The sequence below is a fragment of the Anas acuta genome, chromosome 21 (assembly GCF_963932015.1).
Source record: "Anas acuta chromosome 21, bAnaAcu1.1, whole genome shotgun sequence".
Classification (NCBI taxonomy): Eukaryota; Metazoa; Chordata; class Aves; order Anseriformes; family Anatidae; genus Anas; species Anas acuta.
The window spans coordinates 3,804,714-3,825,009 of NC_088999.1; the positions used below are offsets into that span (position 1 = coordinate 3,804,714).

Here is a 20,296-nt window from a genome sequence, read left to right on the forward strand (position 1 = left end):
AGCACCAAGCCTTTGGAGGCGACCCCATCCCCTGAGCAAAGGGATTTTACACACACACTGACAGCAGGTGACGGAGAGACGGATCTGTAACACATTTGGGGGGCTCAGAGGGGCTCACCTGGTACTCGTTGGGCCAGAACAAGCTGACGGCCAGCTCCGCCTGGTGCCACTGGCGGCCGTGGGAGCCGGAGGCGTTCCAGACGGCGCTGCCCACCGGGCCCCCCGTCACCCGCACGTAGGCGCTGAGGGTGCCGGGGCTGTGGCCGTCGCGGCTGTACATGAAGTAGCTGAACTGCAGGCAGTGGGTGTCGTTCTCGCTCAGCGCCTGGAAGAGCAGGTGAGCCCGCTGGCCCGCGGCGTGCTGTGAGGCGTTCACCATCAGGTAGGAGCCTGTGGCCGGGGAGGGGGGGAAATCAAAGGGGGAGAGGAGGGAGAGCGTGGAACGGTGCCTCTCTCCTCCGCCTCGCCCCTAAATTTGGGTATGGGGAGGGCGGCACCCGTTGGAAGGAGCTGGGAGGGAGGGGACCCCAAGGATGGGCCCTAAAGGAGAGAGGGATGCCGGAACCCCAGGCAGCAGCACGATGCCAAAATAGGACCCAGCAGCCGGAGGAAGAGGGGAGGATCAGACACACTGCCCCCAGGACAGGCTGCTTGTGGCCCCAATTCCCCCAGGACACCAGGTCCTGCTGCATGTGCCACCATCAGTGGCTTCAATGCCACCAAAGACTCCGCCCCATACCCAAAGCCACCAGTAATGAGCCCAGAGCTGCTGATGCTCACCCCAGGGCCACCCAGGATTTCCCATGAGGACCAAAACCCCAAAGGGGACCCAAAACACAGCATCTGCCACCCAGTCTGTACCCTAAAATCCCGCTGGAGTCCCAGAGCAGCCCAGGGTCCCACAGCTGGTCCTCACCCCCACCCCACAGCAAGGACGGGACTATTAATATTCCTTCCACTTTAATAACAGCAGGCGCTGTAAGTAACAAAGCCAGGCCATTTATTCAAGTCAACCGTTGTTTTCATGACAGCAGCCCCTTAATTATTAATAGCTCTCACCGCTGTTTAATTTACATGAGTTCACACACTTTTCTCCCAACAACCCCTGGCAAGTGGCTCGACCAGGGCATGGGCACCGACGGAGCCTAACGAAGGCCGGGGGACACCCGTCCAACTCCCCTGGCCCTTGGGAGCTGCACCCATGGGTGGCCCTGAAGCACCCAACGGGCCCCATCTTCACCTGGGGAAAAGCGGCACCAGCACCGCACCACGACATCCTTTAGAGCTAGGAACCAGAGGGATGGAGCTCAGGGGTGGCCGAAAGGGGAAAGAAATCACCAAAAAGCAAAATTTGGGCCATATTCACCGATCCACGCTGCTGCCCAGCATCCCAGCCTCTCCAGGCAGGTGCCCAGGGTGAAATAAATTTAGTTTCTCAGATAACACAGACGCATTTCATGGACGGAGGGGAAGCCAGTATGCAGCTATTCCTTCTGGGTTTTATTTGGTTGTTTTTTTTTCCTTTCTCTCCTGAAAAATTACTCCTGCACAGATGAGAGCGGCTCCACTCGGGCCAGGGGATGCTGGCACTGAGAGACATCTCCCAAATGCAACCTCTGCCCACCCCATCTTCCGGGCTCTCATCGATAACTGAAGCCCTTCCTCCTGCCCACAAACAAAACAAAGCCAGAGGACATAAAAAAACTAATAATAACAAGACTGAGACTAAAATTAACCCCCTGAAAAGTTATTTTAAAGACAGAGAACGTCCATTAGCTCAGCTGGGACCAGACACCCCTGGCTCTGAGTGCAGCAGGGCAGCAGAGCTCCTCTGGCAAGGCTTCCCACTCTCTACATTTTCCTCCTTGATTTTCTTTCCTGGTGTTGCTGAAATGGAAAAACCAGGCTCCCGCTGCCTGCTCTGGCAGTAACGATGCATCTTTGCAATGTCTTTTCCCCAAAAGTGACCGGTGTTGACTCCCAGCATTGCCTCCACCTGAAGCCCCTGCATGCAGGTTGGGTATTTTAAATGCTAGGGAACAAGGAGAGGTTTCACCTGGGCTTGTTCGCAGGTATTTTTCCAATTTTCAGCCCGTTTCTGGTTGTTTTTTAAAGCAGCCCGATTACAAAGGCAGCATGGCCCTGGTTGGGTGCCCCCAGGAGCAGCACGAGCACACGGGGAGCTCCAAGAGGTGGTGAGACCACAAAACTCAGTCCCAGCGGGATGGGCAGCCCCAGGGGGCTTGAAATTAAGAATTATCCTACTGCTGCCAGCAGAGCTGGGGAGGCAAAGAGGCCACATCCCTGCCCTGCAGCATCCCAAAGCCATAAGGATGGGCAGGACCGATGCCAGCAGGCAGAGCACAAGGCGACATTGCAGCCGGGTTCTGTGAGCCCTGTCCGTATGCCGGCATTACAGCAAAAATCCCCTCCAAAAATGACGAGAGGGGAATGATTTGCAAACCCCACACGAAACAGGCAGCTTCAGCAGCCCCAGGAAGGGGCCGTGGCTGGGCTGAGGATGGAGGCAGCCCTGCGAGCATCCTTCCCTCCGCGTCCCTCCTTCCCCCGGCCGCGCCGAGTCCATTAACGCAGGCGGCTCGATCGATGCCGCGCCTCGTTTGTTAAATCCTTTCTCCGCCGTTCAATCCAATCTAAGGTTGGTTTTAATTGACACGCTGGCCCAGCAGGCTGTCACCCCGCTTCGTCACTGCGAGTAATGAGCCAGCCCCCCCCGGAGACAAGCAGCCCCTCCGCTCGGCTGGGAGGACACCGGCAATTTAATTTAATTTAGTTTTCAGGTGGGCTTTTAGGGAAAAGTCCAACTGCTCGGCGGAGAAACAGAGGAGTCTCAAAAGCGCTAAATAATATTTCAAATGAAAACAGAAATAAGTTTCCAGCTATGTTCCCGACGGGAAAAAACATCAATTTGTTAGGCTAAAGTTGTTGGCGAGACGCGTCTGAAGGTCTGAGCTGCAAAAACAGCTCTGCCTGCATGGGCTGCACGCAGGAAGCCCTGGACCCGTCCCTGCAAAGTCCTTGTGCAAGGTCCCCAGCCTTGTTTTCTCATTTTGGGGACATCATCCCTTCCTTGTGATTCAAACCAGGTCTTCAAGGACAACTCAGCACCTCCAGCAGCCTCGGCACCGATTTGCGGGGAGGTTGGAGGCGCTGCCGTGCTCCCCTCCAGCACTTCCACATCTTGCTGAGATTTTATTGTACAAAACCACAGAAAGGGGAATAAAAATAAAAGGAGAGAGCCATTAAGAGGCAGCGAGGCAGGCATGTGAAGCGTGCACCAGCACCCAATTTCTGCACTGAGCCATAGGATGAGCATCTCCCCAGGGAGCCCCAGCATCAAGGGCTGGCCAGCCACTGCCACGGGGCGCTTGGAAATGCCCCAATACCTCTGCCCAGCAGCCAAAACCAAGGTCATTTTTTTCCAAGGTTTTTACAGATATGCAGCAGGAGCCGGTGGGAAAGCAGGGCTGCAGCTGAAGGAGAGGCACCGGGGTGGCAGCAGTGGGGACGACGGAGGGGGCACAGAGGAGTTTGATGCATGAAGATGTAGAAGAGACAAGCAGGGATCCACGGGGGGATTTTTCCACTACTGGGTTTGGATAGAAAACTTTCTGATGGTTTTGCAATGCAAACCCAGAAAAGAAAGTCACTCGAAAAAACAGACCCATGCTTCATCCTGCCCTTGTCCCATCCAACAGATTCATGCGGGGATTGACCCAAGCACCGGCTTTATTTGGGTGCTCATTAAGCAAATTCCAACCCTCATCTCAGCCCCGGTGCCCGGCACAGCAGCACCACGGCAGCGGTGGCGCAGCCTGCCCCGGCTCTCCGCCACTCTCCCTTAAAAGAACAATAACGAGCTGAAAAAGCAAGATTGCAACGTGGGAGAGACCCATCCGTCTTCTTTATGTGAAAGAGAGAGACGAGTCACAGAATCACAGAATCACAGAATTTCTAGGTTGGAAGAGACCTCAAGATCATCGAGTCCAACCTCTGACCTAAAACTAACAGTCCCCACTAAACCATATCCCTAAGCTCTACATCTAAACGTCTTTTGAAGACTTCCAGGGATGGTGACTCCACCACCTCCCTGGGCAGCCCGTTCCAATGCCTCACAACCCTTTCAGTAAAGAAATTCTTCCTAACATCTAACCTAAAACTCCCCTGGCGTAACTTTAGCCCATTCCCCCTCGTCCTGTCACCAGGCACATGGGAGAACAGGCCAACCCCCACCTCGCTACAGCCTCCTTTAATGTACTTATACAGAGCAATAAGGTCACCCCTGAGCCTCCTCTTCTCTAGGCTGAACAAGCCCAGCTCCTTCAGCCGCTCCTCGTAGGACTTGTTCTCCAGGCCCCTCACCAGCTTCGTCGCCCTTCTTTGGACCCGCTCAAGCACCTCGATGTCCTTCTTGTAGCGAGGGGCCCAAAACTGAACACAGTACTCGAGGTGCGGCCTCACCAGAGCCGAGTACAGGGGGACGATCACCTCCCTAGCCCTGCTGGTCACAGTGTTTCTGATACAAGCCAGGATGCCGTTGGCCTTCTTGGCCACCAGAGCACACTGCTGGCTCATATTCAGCCGACTATCAACCATCACTCCCAGGTCCTTCTCTGCCTGGCAGCTCTCCAACCATTCCTCTCCCAGCCTGTAGTTCTGCTTGGGGTTATTGCGCCCCAGGTGCAGGACCCGGCACTTGGCCTTGCTGAACTTCATACAGTTGACCTCAGCCCATCGGTGCAGCCATCGGTGCAGCCTCCGAGTCAAGACGGAAAGAGAGGAAAAAAACAAACACAACAAGAAAACAAAAAGAAAGAGGGAAGAAAAGGTAGAGGCGGGTGGCCGGCAGCCAGCATCCGCTCAAATAAATCCTGCACTCCTTGAAATTGGCTGATCTCCAATAAAAACTCATTTTAATCCAGGACCACGAGACTCCTTTGTAAAGTGCTCCCTGGAGAGGCCACGGCGCTGTGAAATAGCGTTCATCTACCGCGCTGCCAGGGGGCCGAGAGGCACAGTGCTGCCTGCACCTTGTGCCCCTGTCTGCAAACAGTCAGGGGGGGCTCTTGGGGACCCCTAGTAAGGGGCCGAGCACCCCCATGAGTGCCACCTGCCTCTCCCCAATCAGCATCGGGGATGGGGGCACTTCCCAGGGCCAGACCCTGCCCTGCCACACGCTCTTGTAGCTCAGCACCGCAGACGGTCGCACCCCTGAGCTTCAGCAGAATAAACAGGTCAACTCTTTGCTTCCATTTAAGCCCCCACTTCTCATTAATCGGTGATTACATCCTCAAGCAAAGCAAGCAGCCCCAGCTTTGTGGCCAAGCACGGTCTCCACCTGACCCCTTCAGCCCCCCAACAAGCCCCCAGGCTTTGAACTGCAGCCGCTCAGCGCAGCTCTTAAATTACAGCAGGAAACCAAACAGAAACCCCAATTACAGGCGGGAGACTCGCCATCATCCATCCCCAGCATCCCCTCCCCAGCTCTGTTTCCCATCTCGCTGCCCCCAGGTGAGCCCCATCAGAGCACAAATTAGGTTAATTCGGTTTAAAGCAATTATTTGGACAACTATCGGGGAGGAGCTGCCGGCAGCCCTACAGCCCCCATGGGTGGCTGAGGCTGGTTTGTGGTGCCCAGCACGTGCTGGCCCCATGGCACATCCCCAGCCCTCCGAGCCGGCGGAGGCTGCTGCCTTCAGGGATGCACCCCATGGATGCTGGGAGAAATCCTGGATCAAAAAGGTGTTGGGAAGAGGAGAAGATAAATGAAGAAGGGATTAGCAGAAGGGAGAAGCAAGCCGAGCCCAAGGCAGAAGAGCGGCTGGAGGCAGGCTGATGGAGCGGTGACAAGATTTCTGTGAGGCAGTGAATGACAAGTCATTTTTGCTCTCCAGCTACAAACCAGATTTTCCCTCTTTCTGCCCAGCCTCAGGGTGGGATCTGGCCTCTGGGTGCTTCTCTGGGCCGCTGGGCATGGGGACAGCTCAGTGGGGACACACCAGGATGCAGCATGGGGCTGGGATGAGCAAAGCCACCAAGCAAAACACTCACTCCAAGAGCCCAGGCATCGGAGGAAGGAGCTGGACCCAAAAAATAACAAGGAGTGGCTCCAAAGCAACGAGATTTTAAAAAAAGAAGATAAATTCAATTCGTATTTTTATCCTCCAGCTCACAGCCAAAAGCCTCTCCCCGCAGTGCAAGAGCCAGGAACACACTTCTCCCTTTGCCATGACTCCTGGAGATGGGACCTTCTCACGAGCACCAAGAAACGAGCAGATGGATGCCCCAGCAGGGAGAGCTGCTGAAGGTGCCGTCAGAGAAGGATTTTGGGGCTCCCGTGCTGGCGAGGCAGGGCAGGGGCTGCAGATGTAGCACTCCACGACAGATGGGGAATTTGGCACGGCGAGCTTGGGCGCGCGTCGCAGGAGATGCTGCAGGGACCCAGGCAAGCTGCTGCCATCCCAGCACCACAGCGGGGAGAGCCCAGGGCTGTGGGGACACCTCCCTGCATTGGCAGCAGGGCCCTGTGTCCCCAAGCTGTGACACCCCCGGGGCCACGCAGCACCCTGCTGAGGACGGACACAGCTCATCACACCTCGCCATCAGGCACAGCAGCACCCCGACCCCAAAACTGAGGATAAATCACAACCCAAGTGCCCCACGGGGTGCTTCCCATCCCAGGCTCCGGGGCAGGGGATGGGTTTGGGGCAGATGCCCGCGGGGCCGGGACTCACCGTGGGGCAGGTCGGCCGTCAGATGCGGCATCATGTAGCTGCGGACCAGCTCCCACCCGAAGTCATCGTCCTCGCCCTGGCTGTACTCGCACTGGGTCAGGTCGTCGTCTTCCTCGAAGGTGCAGCCCGCTGCGGACAGACAGACGTGTCAGTGCCCCCGAAAACCAGCTGCTCCCTCCCCAAAAGCCCAGCCGGGACGGATGCTGCCGCATCCCACAAAAGAGGGGGAGTGGTGTGGGCATCTCTCCCTCTGCTCTCACTCCTGCCAACGCGGAGCAGAGCTGCCCCGTGCAGCCACAAACGCTGCCAGGGGTCGGGTGAGGACAGGTCCCGTCAGCTGCCTCTCCCTCCCTTCCCATTGGGTTTCCCCAGCAGTGAAACAAGCTGCCAGGTCTCAGCTCGGGGGGCAAAAATCCCACTCTGACCCTTAGACCATGAGCTGTGCACTGCCCGACACGCCAGCACCAGGCCCCAGCCAAGACCCCCAGCAGCAATCCCACCCCACAAGCCCATTGCCGAGCCCCCAGCTGCGGCTGGCACCCCCATGCCCCTTTATTTGTGAGCTGGGGGGTGTTGCTTTTTCCCCTTGCAAAGAGCAAACCCAAAAGCTGCGCATCCCCAGGCTGTGGGGCTCCACATCCTTCCCTTCCCCAGCCCTCCCTCTCCATCCTTCCCCTCCGTGTGCCAGCCCCTGGGCTCTGGGGAGCTGCTCCAGGGCGGCTCATTAACACTGCCCCATTGTTCTGCTAAAATCACTGATTACAAGCACTGGGGCTCCGGTGATAATTAACATGAGCCCCTAGGCTGGCGAGGGCAGGCACATTAGGAAAGCCCTGAGCAAGCAGAAAGAACAAAGACAAACATCCCCGAACAGGCCAGCAGGAAAGCAGAGCCTGGGCCAGGGTGTGTTTTGGGGGGTTTTGTTCTTTTTTTCCTATTTTATCCCCAAATTACATCAATTAATCCTCCCCGCTGCCAGGGGATTTGTGCTCATAGGGCTGGTGCAGGTCATGCTCCCTGCCCAAGCAGCCAGGGGACACACAGACAGATGTCTCCTGTGCAAAGCCATCCATGGTGGGGACACCACTGGGACTGTGGCAGGGTCAGCGTCACCCCCTGGGGGCAATGGGATGGAACCAGACGGGGATTTTCCCTTACAAGGCTACAGCGGGGACCTAGGGATGCCTTTTTGCTGCAAACAGCCCCAAAACAGCCACGTTGCCAAGTCAAACCACTGCAAAAAATCCTGTAAGACTTTAAAAAAAAAAAAAATTTATGTCTCCCGACACTTTCATATATGAGAACAGATTTGAGGCTTTTTCTCTTTTTACACTCAGTTTTTTAAAGCACCATCCACAGCGTCGAGCTCTTTTTCTCCCCAGAACCACGCGAACGGGAAACTTCTTTCACAAAGACTAAAAGCACATCCTCTCCTATTCATAGGACCGAAGGAGCGGAGCCCTGACAGTTTTCTCAAATCCCTCTCTAAATGGGCCGTTTGTGCTGCTCAGCTCCCAGCGCCGACCCCGCCGCTGCCGCGCCTGCCGTGCCCACGCGCGGATGCGGCCCCGGCTGCTTCCCATCACCAGCCCCGCCAGAGCCTAAAAAGCCTGAAGCTTGGCTTGGCTTCCTAATGGGAGGGGAAAAAAAAAAAGCAGAAATCTGTCAAAATTTTCCATGAAGGAAAGGGAAAAAAAAAAGGCAAAATAAGTGCTGGAAATTTTTAAGTGCCAAGTGATGTCGAAAAAAAAAAAAAAAGCCCATGCGTTTCCTTCCAAAGTCTGTTGAGATGGGATATTGTAGGAGGGAGAAAGTCGTTCGTGGGGTTGCTTTATCCTGCCCGAGGAAGCAGAGGGAAAGCAGCAGGACCCTGTAAGGCATTTGGGGCTGCAGAGCCCCATGTCCCAGACAAAAGGATTCCCCAAGGCTCCGCTCCCAAGGACCATTCCCACCATCGGCGGGGCAGAGGCAGCCTCCTCCTCCTGCACTTGCACCGCACAGACCCCAGGATCTGCCCACCCCTTCTTCTTCCCCAAAAGGAGCACCCAGCCCTGACACCCCAGCACCCCAAGCACCCTCCAGCAGCTGCGACAAGTCCAGCAGGGCATGGACAGAGCTGGCTGCTCCCACGCTGAGCTGCTCCCCTCAAATTAAGGGTTTATCGACATGCTTACGACCAATACAGGCCTTCCCCGCAACCTAAAATCCCCTTCTGCACACACAGGGATGGTTTTACCCATCCAAAAGGCTGCTGGCAGCGGGATGTGGCTGGCAGGAGTCACTCCGGGTCCAGATGCTCCTGAAAAATCCCCAGGTGGAAGCACAGAGCCCCACACCGCAGCCCCTGCCTTGGTTCGACGCCAGGGTAAAAGCAGCTTGGCGCGGGGCTAAATGCAGCGAGCGCCACGGGAGGAGCGGCTCCAACAGCAAGAGCGGATAAAAATACCACCGAGGGCGTGACTGCCTGGTCCCAACGGCTCGATGCAGCCCAGACGATGCTCGAGCATCCCAAATTAGCCTAACCCCCCCCAGCCAAAAGGGAAGGAGCAGAGGACTGCAGGGACACAACAGATCCGTGCAGAGGAGGGAGGGAAAGGACGAAGAAGTGCGCGTGCAGTTGGCGGCGTCTCATTAAATCCCCGCGTGGACGCCTGCCCACCAGCCTGCCCGGCGCTCTTTCATCCGCCGAGGCTGTGCCGCTCTCGTTTCGGAGTTAATTACACACTTAAACCTTCGCTGTTTAACCTCCCGCGCTGTGGGACGCGCTCCCCGGGCTTCCCCTCGCTTTTATCGAGAGGCCTCGAAAAGGCGCCCGCGCCAACCGGGCCGCCCAACGCCCGCCGGGGCTCGGCCGCTGGAGGCAGGGAGGCTTCGAAAGGGAGGCTTTAAAATAGAGGCTTCAAAAGGGAGGCCACAGCTGAACTGCCCCCCAGAGCCATGGGAATCGGGCACCTCTGTGGCCTAATGCAGCAATCCCAGGTCGAGAGCTCTCTCACGTGCCAGATGCTCTCGTTTCCACCCCCTCCCCATATGCAAAGATGCCCCAGCCCCAGCGAGGGTGCTGCAGGTCTGGGAACCTCTCCATCCCCATGGAGTGCTTGCAATGGGATGCCGCGCTCCAAACACACAATCCTGGGATGGCCGAGGTTGGCAGGGAGCTCTGGAGATCATCTGGGCCAACCTCCCTGCCGAGCAGGATCACCTAGAGCACCTTGCCCAGGATGGCATCCAGATGGGTTTTGGATATCTTCAGAGAGACTTCACAGCCTCCCTGGACGGCCTGTCCCAGTGCTCTGTCACCTCACGGCACAGATGTGTCCCCTCACGTTGAGCCGGGACCTCCCGGGCTTCAGTTTGTGCCCAGTGCCTCTCCTCCTGTCACTGGGCACAACCAAAAGGAGACGGCTCCATCCTCTCAACACCCTCCCCTCAGATATTTGTGCACACTGATGAGCTCCCCCCCCTCAGTCTCCTTTTTTGCAGGCTAACCAGGCCCAGCTCTCAGCCCGTCCCCATGACAGGTGCTCCAGGCCTCTCATCATCTCCATAGCCCTGCTCTAGGCTCGCTCCAGCAGCTCCATGTCCCTCTGGTACTGGGGAGGCCAGAACTGGGCACAATGCTCCGAGTGTGCCCTCCCCATGGCCGAGCAGAGGAGCAGGATCACCTCCCTCGGCCTGCTGGCAACACTCTGCCAAATGCCCCCAGGATCCCCCATGGGCCTTCTTGCCCACCAGGGCCCATTGCTGCTCCCCGGTCAGCCTGCTGCCCACCAGGACCCCCAGGTCCCTCTTCACAGAGCTGCCCTCCAGCGGGACCCCCCCAGCCTGTGCTGGTGCTTGGGGTTATTTCTCCCGAGGTGCAAGGCCCTGCACTTGCCCTCGTTGAATTTAATGAGGTTCCTCTCAGCCCAACCCTGCCCAGGTCTGTCTGAACGCAGCACGGCCTTCGGGGCTACCAGCCACTCCTTCCCATACCACCATGGCCCCACAGCCCCCCAAAGCCCCGAATCTCGTTGATTTAAGTCTCCACAGCTTAAATGCTCCTTTAGTTCAGGCAGAACGGAGCTAGGTACCCAACCAGCTTTGTTTTGCACACTCAAAGGGCCTGGGACACAAGCACAACAGCCACGTGCAAATTCCCTCCTGCGTTACACACACCGGAGATTACAACAAACCCACTCCCTGCCTCTCCTCCTCTCCCCGCTCTGGCGAAATAGAAACGTTTAAAAAAAATTACTGATTTCCTGGACCCGATAAAAGCTGATTAGAAGAATATGGAAAGCAGCTCCATTAAAATTCTTGCCAGTAGTTTGTTTTGCTTCTCCAAATCATTTTAAATATTGCATTTAATAGAAAAATAATTTGCTCAGCTGTAAGAAACATCAATTTGCAACTTGAAGCCTTGTATATTAGCCAAAGAAGCTAATGTGTAAACATTAGCAGCTCCAATAACGCATGGGGTTTAGCCAATGCAATTCCAGGGAGAGAACAGCCAGATATTAAGACAGAGGATTTGCATAATAAGTCACTTATGCCTGATAACCTCGGTGTTTGGAAAGCGCAGGACTAAGAGAACAATATCCGTCTACCAGCAACTACAGAAGTCATAAATCCGTTTTTGGGCCTGTTGAAGACTCCATTTATGGGTTTCACCTGCAAAGGCCCCGCAGAGCCGTGGGTGGGGACGGGGAGACCCAGACCCCCTGTGGACACTCGGGAGCCTTTGGGGAGAAAATGCAATGCAGGAAAATGCAACGCTGGGAGAACGCAATGTGGAAAGGGGCTGGCTGCAGGCCACCGAGCTGCAACACGAGTGCTTTCATAATTAACCATTGCTTAATTAACAAAGTCAGGGCTGCCTCTTCTACAGCATCAGAAGAAAAACAAACGCAGGCTTTTGGAAACCTCCGTCCTGCAGTTATCGATTGCTCACGGCGTAATTACAGCCCTTGGGCTGACGTGCAGGCAGCTCTCATCCACCTGGCCTTGAGGGGGTAAAAAAAAAATGGCAAAAAAAAAATGGTGCTCAAGCCTCTTTCCTACCCGTTATCATCAGGGGCCCGTGGCTGTGGTGAAGGCTGCACATGGGCAAAATGCTGATTTTAGGGAAGCAACAAGCACATGGGAAGCCCTGAGCACATGGAGATGCTCCCCAGTATGGGTCAGGGCGGTGAAATGAGCAGCCCTGGGACAGGCACAGGAGCAGTATCAGCACCACAGTCTTGTGGGGCTCCATTAGCAGCCTGAGCTGCAAAAAACATGCCAGGAAAACAAAGGAGAAAAAGGGTTTCTGGAATAAATCCCCCTCTAGAAGGAGGGATGCAGCCTCTCGCCCTCCGGGTACCTCCTTGCTGCAGAGGGGAGCAGCACACCAGGGGGCAAAGCCTCCAGTGATGGAGCACATGGTGGTGCCAGGGGGGCTCAGCCCCGTTATTTATGGCCTCAGAACACCCTGAGCAGGGCCACTCCTGGTTTGGAAGAGCCGTGAACCTGCAGCATGATGGGGGCTGCAACAGGACAACCCTTGTGAAATGGTCACCATGTGCCACTGGCTTCAAGGAGCTCAGTTCCCTGCAGCAGCCCTAAAACAACCCCATGCTGCAGCCCCGAAGGGGAGAAAAGCATCCTGCCCCTGTAAGTGAAGTGGGCAGGAGGGGAAGGAGAGGGGAGGAAGGTCAGGGCAGACCAGGAGCACATCCCATTGCAAAATCCAGGTCAGCATCACCCTCCCTGGCTGGGCTGAGCCGTGAAAAACAAGGAGGGGAGAGCGATACGCAGGCTTAAAGGTGGCAACGGGGCTGATGTGAGCAAGCCCCCTGCCTGCTTGTCCCCCCTGCAGAATCCCCCACGGCAGGGAAAACAAGGAAAAGGTGCACAATACAGCTGAGCCAAAAAAAAAAAAAATCAGTGGGGGGTTTCAGCAGGACCCCATCCACCTGCAGTGCACTCTTGGGGTCTCCATGCCCCCTCTGTGCTGCCAGGGGTGGACAGCGAGCCCCCAGCCCCACACCCCCGTGCCCCTTTGTGCATCAGGTAACAGCTCCAGGTCCCCGTGCAGGTGCTGGCTCCTGAGCAGCCGTCGCTGGGGGCCAGCACATCGTAAATCCAGAGCCGCGAGAGCCCTCCACTGCCTTCCCTCAACAGCTTATTTATTGCTTTTAATACCTCCCCTCCGTCGCTCGCAGCGCTGTCTGCAAAGCCAGGTTTGCTCTGCAAATGGCCTGTGTCATTTGTCAAAAAATTGAATTTCCCTTTCCTCCGGAATACAAACAAGCTCTCCGGAGGGCTCTGCCGAGCTCAGAGCTCCCCCACTTTGTTTCCAAGGCCTCTGAAAAGGCAGCAGCGAGGTGCCCGGGTGCTGGGCTGAGGTCTGGCCAACTCGCTGCACCGAACCACGAGGTTCAGTGAACCCAGCGCCTTGAAAGCAAAACGCCGAGCTTTCAAAACCCCGAGATCTGCTGCAAACAGGATAAAAACACGAGCCCAGCGCTGGGTGCTGGGTTTGCTCTGCGTCCTGGCCGTTGCACAGCCTCGTGCCTCCCTTTTCTCCTCCGTCTGTTGCATCGCTCCAGCTTCTCCCACGCAGGGACCTGCTCATCAGGGCTGGGATTTTGGAGAGCCCGGGGGATGAACCCAGCAGGCAGGATAGGGCCCCACGCACCCCAGGCAAGCAGCAGCAAATGAGCAAGAGCCCGGGTGAGAGTTACCAAATAAGTGATAAAGAGAAACACTTCCTCCCCACGCAGAGATGCGCTGCTTTAGTTTGAGGCTGTTAATGCAAAAGTAAAGCAGGCCGGTTGTTGGTCATGGAAACAAAAAAAAAAAAAAAATCGATGGGACTTTATCACTCAGCAAGGAGGCAGACAGCGACCGTGAGGCTGAAAATACAGAAAAAAAAAAAAATGAACAGCACCAGGAGAGTCCTTGGGAAGAGGCAGGGCTGGTGAGAGCCCTGCAGCCCCCCACGTGCAGCACCACCACCGGTGCAAAGTCCCCAGGGGCCCTCCCTGCTCCGCTACCACCATCAGGCAAATTGCAGCTGATGATTATGTGAGAAGCATTTATTCAGCTAATTACACGGAGCATTAATGAGTCTAACAGGTCCCTGCAGCACCGCCGATGGCCGTAGCCCCACGGTGCCACCCGCTGCCACCCTGCCCAGCTCAGAGCAGGGCTTTGCTCTCTGCATGACTCGGGACCAGGGCACACGTTGCAGTTTGCTGTTGAAGCCCTGCTGTCACAGCTCAGGCTTCTCCTTCCCACGAAAAGCACAGTCTTCAGAGGTTCCCAGCGACCCCAAAACCCCCCAGGCTCCACCAGCTCGGCGTAAGGGCACACGAGACACGTGGGACACCCTCAGACATCCAACCGGGGGCACCAGCACCACGCAGGGAGGTGGCACTGAGCACACGGCCAGTGGCACCCCGCAGAGCATCCCCTATAGCTGCAGCAGCTCTGTGGGCACCTCCAGGTCCATCCAAGCAAGGAAATGCCGTTTGTCCATGCTCCGTCCATCCGTCCAGCCTGCCTCCATCTCCACGGGCAAGCAGTTGTGATGCTGCACAGCCTTCATCCCAGGAACACCGGCTCCCCCCAATGACATGAAGACCCCAGGCACTACCCCAAAGACAAAGCCCCTCAGTGGGGAGCAGCTGGGTGGGAGCAGCCCTTTTGTCCCCGCGGTGCCATCATAGATGAAGTGCACTGGGCTGGAGCGAGGCTCGCTCCCCGGCTGGGCTAATTGGGCTAATTGTGCTGGACGGCTGATGCACAGGGATGCACGCACGGCTCGGACACCCCAGGGCTCCTCTCTCCTGCCCCAGTTGAGGCCACCAGCACCGAGCACGACCACGGCCTCATTACGGCACATCAGGTCACCGCAGCCCCCTCGTGCTGTCCGGGGAGGGCTGGGATGGCAGCTCCAGCGAGCCACAGCCCTCATTAACTTAACGAAGCCAAGCAAGAGCTGATCCATGTAGGGGGGTGTCCAAGCAATCAAAGCAGTTGCTGGCTCACACCGGGGGGGGCTCCCAGAGCAAGGGGCTCCCCGCAGTGGAATTTTGCACCGCTGCAACCACCCAGCTATGGGCGATTCCCCAGTATTTGTAAAGCCAAATCACAAAATAAAATAAACTCCGTGTTTCTCCAGCCACAATACATTTGTCTTCCAGCTGCATTACTGCACCTCTGTACCCCCCACCCCAAAAGAAGGGGTCCCTCCAGCACCGAGGGGTGCACGCGGTGTCCCCAGCCGTGGGGACCTGGCTGCTGCAGCAGCTCCGTGTCCCCGCTCCCTCTGGTGGCAGTGGCACCGCACGGCGCAGCCCCGGCCACCAAGCCGCAGCAGAGCCCTCGGCACCCCCAGATTTGGGGTCGGGGGCATGGGGATGGTCCCCAGGGGGTGCAGCCCCATGGGCTCTGCTTTGGGGAGGAGGAACTGGGGCGCAGCAAAGCCGGAGCCCCCCGGACCTGTGTGTGTGTGTGTGTCCCCGGGACATCACGCCCAGCCCAGGACCTCGGGTGAAGCCGGGGAGCTGCTGGGGACAGGAGGGAGCCAACAACTGCCCTGCCAGCACCTCGCAGCCCACAGCACGCAGATGAGGGCAGTGCTGCTGACTGCAAGATCCCAACCAGCCTGTGTTCCCCCAGCACCAGCTTGGGGAGGGGACAGGGCTGTCCCCAAGCTCTGGAGCAGTGCTGGACTTTGGATCCACGCAGAGGGTGTAGCAAAAGCCGCTCCCAGCGCCAGGAAAGGAAAGAGCTCGACAAACACCCAGCGCAGCTCAGGCAGCAAGAGGGAAGTCCCTGCGGCGCCTGCCAGCTCCCACCGTCCCTCCTCCTCCTCCTCTTCCTCCCCAGGGCTGCCCTGCGGGGGTGAGAGCAAGGACGAGCGGGTCCCCGTGTCCTCAGGATGTCCCACGGCCGTGCCAGGTCCGGGCACCCACCCGGATGCGTCCCCACGCTAAAAATCAACAGCAGCCTCTGCCAGGGAGCGGGGTTTGAAGAGGCCATCTGCGGCGGAAAGAGAGCGCTCCGTCTCCAGGACGGATTTATTTTAAGGCTGCCAACAAGGAGGCAATCAGCCCGGGGCGGGGGGGGGGGAAATGCACTGGGAATCCTCCTCGCCCAGGTCTCCCCGGGCCGCAGCTCCAGCCTGGAGGGAAAAACCTCGGTTTCCCCAGGCTGTGCAGCCTGGAAGGGCACGGCGAGCCTTTGGGATGGGCAAGGGCCACGGCACGAGACCCCCTCCAAACCCACACGGGGTGGAAGCGTGGCCTGCATGAGGCTCCCAGTGGACGGGGCACAGTGGGGACCCCACGGCCACGGGAGCGGTGCCCAAAGCCAGCTGCAAAGCACCCCCCCGGCTGCCATCGGGGAGAGGAGGAGGTTTGGGAATCTGACATTTAATCACGCAGTAACGAAAGGTTCCCAGACATGTCTAATAAGACAATTATAGTGCATGTTAATAATAGATTATTAAAAAGCTTATTTATGGAGGTTTAAGCAGGCAGATGGCAGGGCTGTGTTGATAAGGCTCTCCCGAGCCCTGCCACCTCCCAGCTCTGAGCATGCGGAAGGGATTTACCTGCCCCTGCCTCCAGCCCCGCACGCTTAACCCCTGCACGGCTGCTGGCAGTAAGCAGCCAACACCTGGGGGGTCATGGACAGGAGGGGATTTTTGGGGGGTGTCCCCTAGCAAGCAGGGGGTGAGCAGGGCGACAGGGGGCTCAGGGCTTCATGCACCATGCCAAGAAGTGGTTGTGAGCAAAAAAAAAGCTTCCTTCCCTTGCATTCGGGGGTACATCATCCCCAGCAGCTGGCAGTGGGGAGGCAGGGGTTGGAGCCACCAGCAAGCGGCCACCTTTGTCTTCCAGGGGCCAGATCCTGCTGATCCCGCTGGCTTCATGCAGGGAAAAGTCCCCAGGAAGCTGGGATTTGGATGGTTTGTCTTAGTTTGGATAAGAAAGGAAAATATGCTCAGCTCGGGCCAAGAGGTGACTCACCAGGATCCCGGGGCAGGTCCAAGCACCCGCCCGCGGCCGGGGAAAACACGACCCAGGGAGAGCAGCACCAGCTCCGGAGAGGGGAGAAAAAGGGTGAAAGCAAAGCAAACGCATCCACGAGCCTTTGGGGGAGAGAAGCAGCACTGCAGCCCTCCACCACGGGTATGGAGCCACAGCTCCAGCTCCATCCATGGGCTCTGACACCACCGAGCATCCCCAAATTCTGCTTCACCCCCACGGACAGCGAAGCCCAGTGCAGTCCGGATCCTACAGAGAGGGGACCACACGGGAGAGCCAAAAATAAGGGAGCACGGGAGCAGAAAAGCTCAGCCCCAGGCACACTCAGGGACATTGCCATGAGCAGGATTTTTCAGAGCACCCCAGGAGGGACACGGTGTGCCCGCACCAGCCGGGTGCTGCAGGATCCAGCACCCCACAGCCAGCCCTCACCCCAGTGCCCGACAGCAGCACGGAGCGCAGCTTAAAAAGCCTCAAAATGCAGCAAAAACAGCAAGCAAAATTCTTCCCAACACAGCAGAACAGGCAGGGAGGAGGAACCATCCCATGCCCAGCACCAGCGAGGGGGCTGCCGGCGACAAGAGCCCCCCAGATCCGCACCGGCCCCTGGGGTCCTGACCCCTGCGTGGGGACGCTGAGCTGCAGCATCCCCCATTGTCCCCAGCATCCCCCATTGTCCCCACAGCCTCTGCTGACAAAGACGCGGCCGTTAACGGCCGGGGGGACGCCGCCAGATTTGTTCCGCTCCCCGACCCCAATCCCTGACCCAGGGGAACGCGGCCGCTCGCGCTCACCCAGTCCCGACAGCACGGCCACGGGGTCAGGGGAGAGGTCAAGTTCACCCGTGCCGACCCCTCCACTGCCCACCCCAAAACCATCGTCCTGGTGCCACCAGAGGAGCCCCAAACCTCAGATCTGGGCTCCCCCCTGAACCTCCTCCTAAGGGAAAGCTACAACCCCAAATATTTTATTTGCTTAATTGCTGCTAATTGCTGCCGTGCGCCCCAGGCGCTGCTGGAAAGCACCCCGAGCTGGTGCTGGGGGGCACGGGCAGCCCAAACCGGGGCACCCCTCGAGAGCAGCCCCTACCACAGCACCCAGGGGTGCCACCAAAGGGACCCTCCCCTATAAAAAAAAAAAAAAAAAAAAAAAAAACACTCTGATATGCATGATACAGCCACTGGGAAATTTTAACAAATCCGTAACAAATCACCAAAGTTCAAGGGCTCCGGAGAGGAGCCAGGAGCATCCCAGGGGGACGGGGCAGGCTGCGGCCAGGGCACTGGGCACCCGTCCGGGTTCACGGAGCTGGGTCACTGAGTCCCAGACACTGGGATTTACGATGGGATTTAGGGAAAACCGCCGGCTGCAGCGAGGGCGAGAGACCCAGCGGGCTGGAGGCAGGTCGGGCGCTGCCTGTAGCAGGGGAAGCGCTGAGCGGAGGCACTCGGGGCTGCGCGGCTCCGGCTCGCAGCTGCCCACGGCTGGAGCTGGAGCCGATCCTCAGCAAATTTCAGCTCGGGGGCAGGATGCCGAGGCCCACGGGAAGGAAGAGGTTCGCCTGGGAGCACGCAAACCCCATCCCGAGCCCCTTCCCCATCCAAACCCAGCCCCATCCCGCTGCTCCCCTGCAGCCCCCCTTTGGGGAAAACCACCACGATTCCCCAAAACTGCCCAGCACAGATCCCCTCCACAAGCCGTGATGCTCCAGACACAGACCCCGCTACCACCACCCCACACAGGCTGCTGCAGACCAGACGTGACAACACTGGGATGCTACGAGGGGAAAAAAACCCACACGGGGCTGGGAAGCAGCACAGCCCCGGACCCCCCAGCACCACGGGTGGGGGCAGAATCCCCTTTCTCCAGCAATGGACCCTGCAAAGCCCCGTGCCTCAGTTTCCCCATCGCACAGGTCAGCCCGACGGAGCTCCCCGCAGCTGCCCGGCACTATTTATGATTTTTGGAGCGGGGCCACCACCAAACCCCGGGGCTGCACGCAGGTGAGCCGCTGCGCCCCAAAGTGAAAGGAAAACAGGAAAGAGCGAGGCAAAGCCAAGCCCCGAAGCAGGGAGCGGCTCCCAGCAGCCGGCAGCTGCAGCACCGAGTCCCTTCTGCCCCGTGCCTCAGTTTCCCCCGTGCCCGCACCTCCCCAGACCCGCACCCAGCACGGCCCCAAACCCACAGACCCCACGGGTACCCCAGTTGGGGAGGGTGACAGTGGGGCTGCTGCACCCCAGGAGCTGTTCTCCGAGCCCAGCAGAGAGGCTGGGGGCCAGGCAGGGAAGCCCGGAGGAGGGAAAACGTCGAAATTGGGAAAAATAATGAGAAACACTAACACATTCTTTGGGGAAGCTCTAATTATAACCCCGCAGCGCAGCGCCGGGCTGCGAGCGGAGCGCGCTGCCAGCCGCCACCTGTTCCGCAGCGCTCCTGGAGCCGTGCTGGGGACCGGAGGGGACAACGGGGGGGACCCCGGACCCCTTCACCCCCCCCAAACCCCCCGCAGACGCCGGGGACCCCCTCCCCAAAGCGGCACCGACCCCGCTGCCAGGCTGCGCAACCCGGCGGAGCCCCGACGGGGACGGGAGCGGAGGCTGCGGGGGCACCGGGACGGGACCGGGGACGGGCTGGGGGGGGGGGCAGAGCCGTGCACCGGGACCGGAGCCCCCCCAAAAACCCCCCCAGAGGAACGCGGGGCTCCGGAGGGGCGCGCACAAGGCAGCGGCTGGAGCAGCCGGGAGCGAGCCAAAGCAACCGGGACCGAGCAAAAGCAACCGAAAGCGCTCGGGGACGACCGAAAACAACCGGGGGCGACCGAAAGCGATCGGGGGCGACCGAAAGCGACCCCCCCCTTCCCCTCTTCCCCCCTCCCCGTCCCCAAAAACCCCCTCACCGGAGGGCGTCTCGGTGTCCAGGGCGCAGACCCGCAGGGCGAGGGCGAGCAGCAGCGCCCGGGCGCTGCGCATGGTGCGAGCTTTGGGGAAGGGGGGGGGGTAAAGGGGTGGGGGGGGAGGGTTAGAGAGGGAGGGGGGCCCGGGGAGGGGGGGGCGGGGGGGGGCGGCCACCGCCGCCTGCGGGCCCCGCGGATGCTGCGGGCGGCGCAGCGGGGCCCCGGCGCCCGCCCCGCGCCTCAAATAGCGGCGGCCCCGCGCCGCTCTGACGTCACCAGCGGGCCCCCCCCCCCTCTTTCGCCACCGCCCCCCCCCCCCCAACAAAGCCTGCCCCCCCCCCCCCCTACACCCCCCCTCCAGCTCCGCCGTTCCGCCTCCGGGACCTGCGGGCAAGGGGGGGGCGCCCCCTGGCGGCGGGAGGGGGGGCGCGGCCCCGCCCCCGATGAGGAGGGGGGGGGGAGAAGGGGGGTGAAGGGGGGGGGCACGGTTTGGGTTTGGGGGGGTCCCGAGTTGCAGGGGGTGCAAGGTTGCAATAGGGGTGGGGGGTGCAGGGGTGTAGTTTGGGGGGGGTCCCAGTTGCAGGGGGGTGCACTTTGGGGGAGGTCGCTGGTTGCAAGGGGGGGGC

At 58.9% G+C, this 20,296-nt stretch overlaps 1 protein-coding gene across 4 annotated transcripts in view; it reads right to left on the bottom strand.

Annotated features, from left to right (window-relative positions):
• Positions 1-19,970, bottom strand: part of PTPRU (protein tyrosine phosphatase receptor type U) — a 55,876-nt gene extending 35,906 nt beyond the window's left edge. Inside the window, exons 1-3 of one of the 4 annotated variants that reach the window (XM_068657689.1) lie at positions 19,674-19,970; positions 6,756-6,884; positions 119-390 (exon numbers count right to left, since the gene is read on the bottom strand). In XM_068657689.1, the coding sequence (XP_068513790.1) occupies positions 119-390; positions 6,756-6,884; positions 19,674-19,746 (474 nt within the window). In that variant the 5' untranslated portion in view covers positions 19,747-19,970. The remainder of the gene's footprint in view (positions 1-118; positions 391-6,755; positions 6,885-19,673) is intronic. The other 3 variants (XM_068657690.1, XM_068657691.1, XM_068657692.1) reach the window with 3 other exon arrangements.
• Between the last annotated feature and the right edge of the window lie 326 nt (positions 19,971-20,296).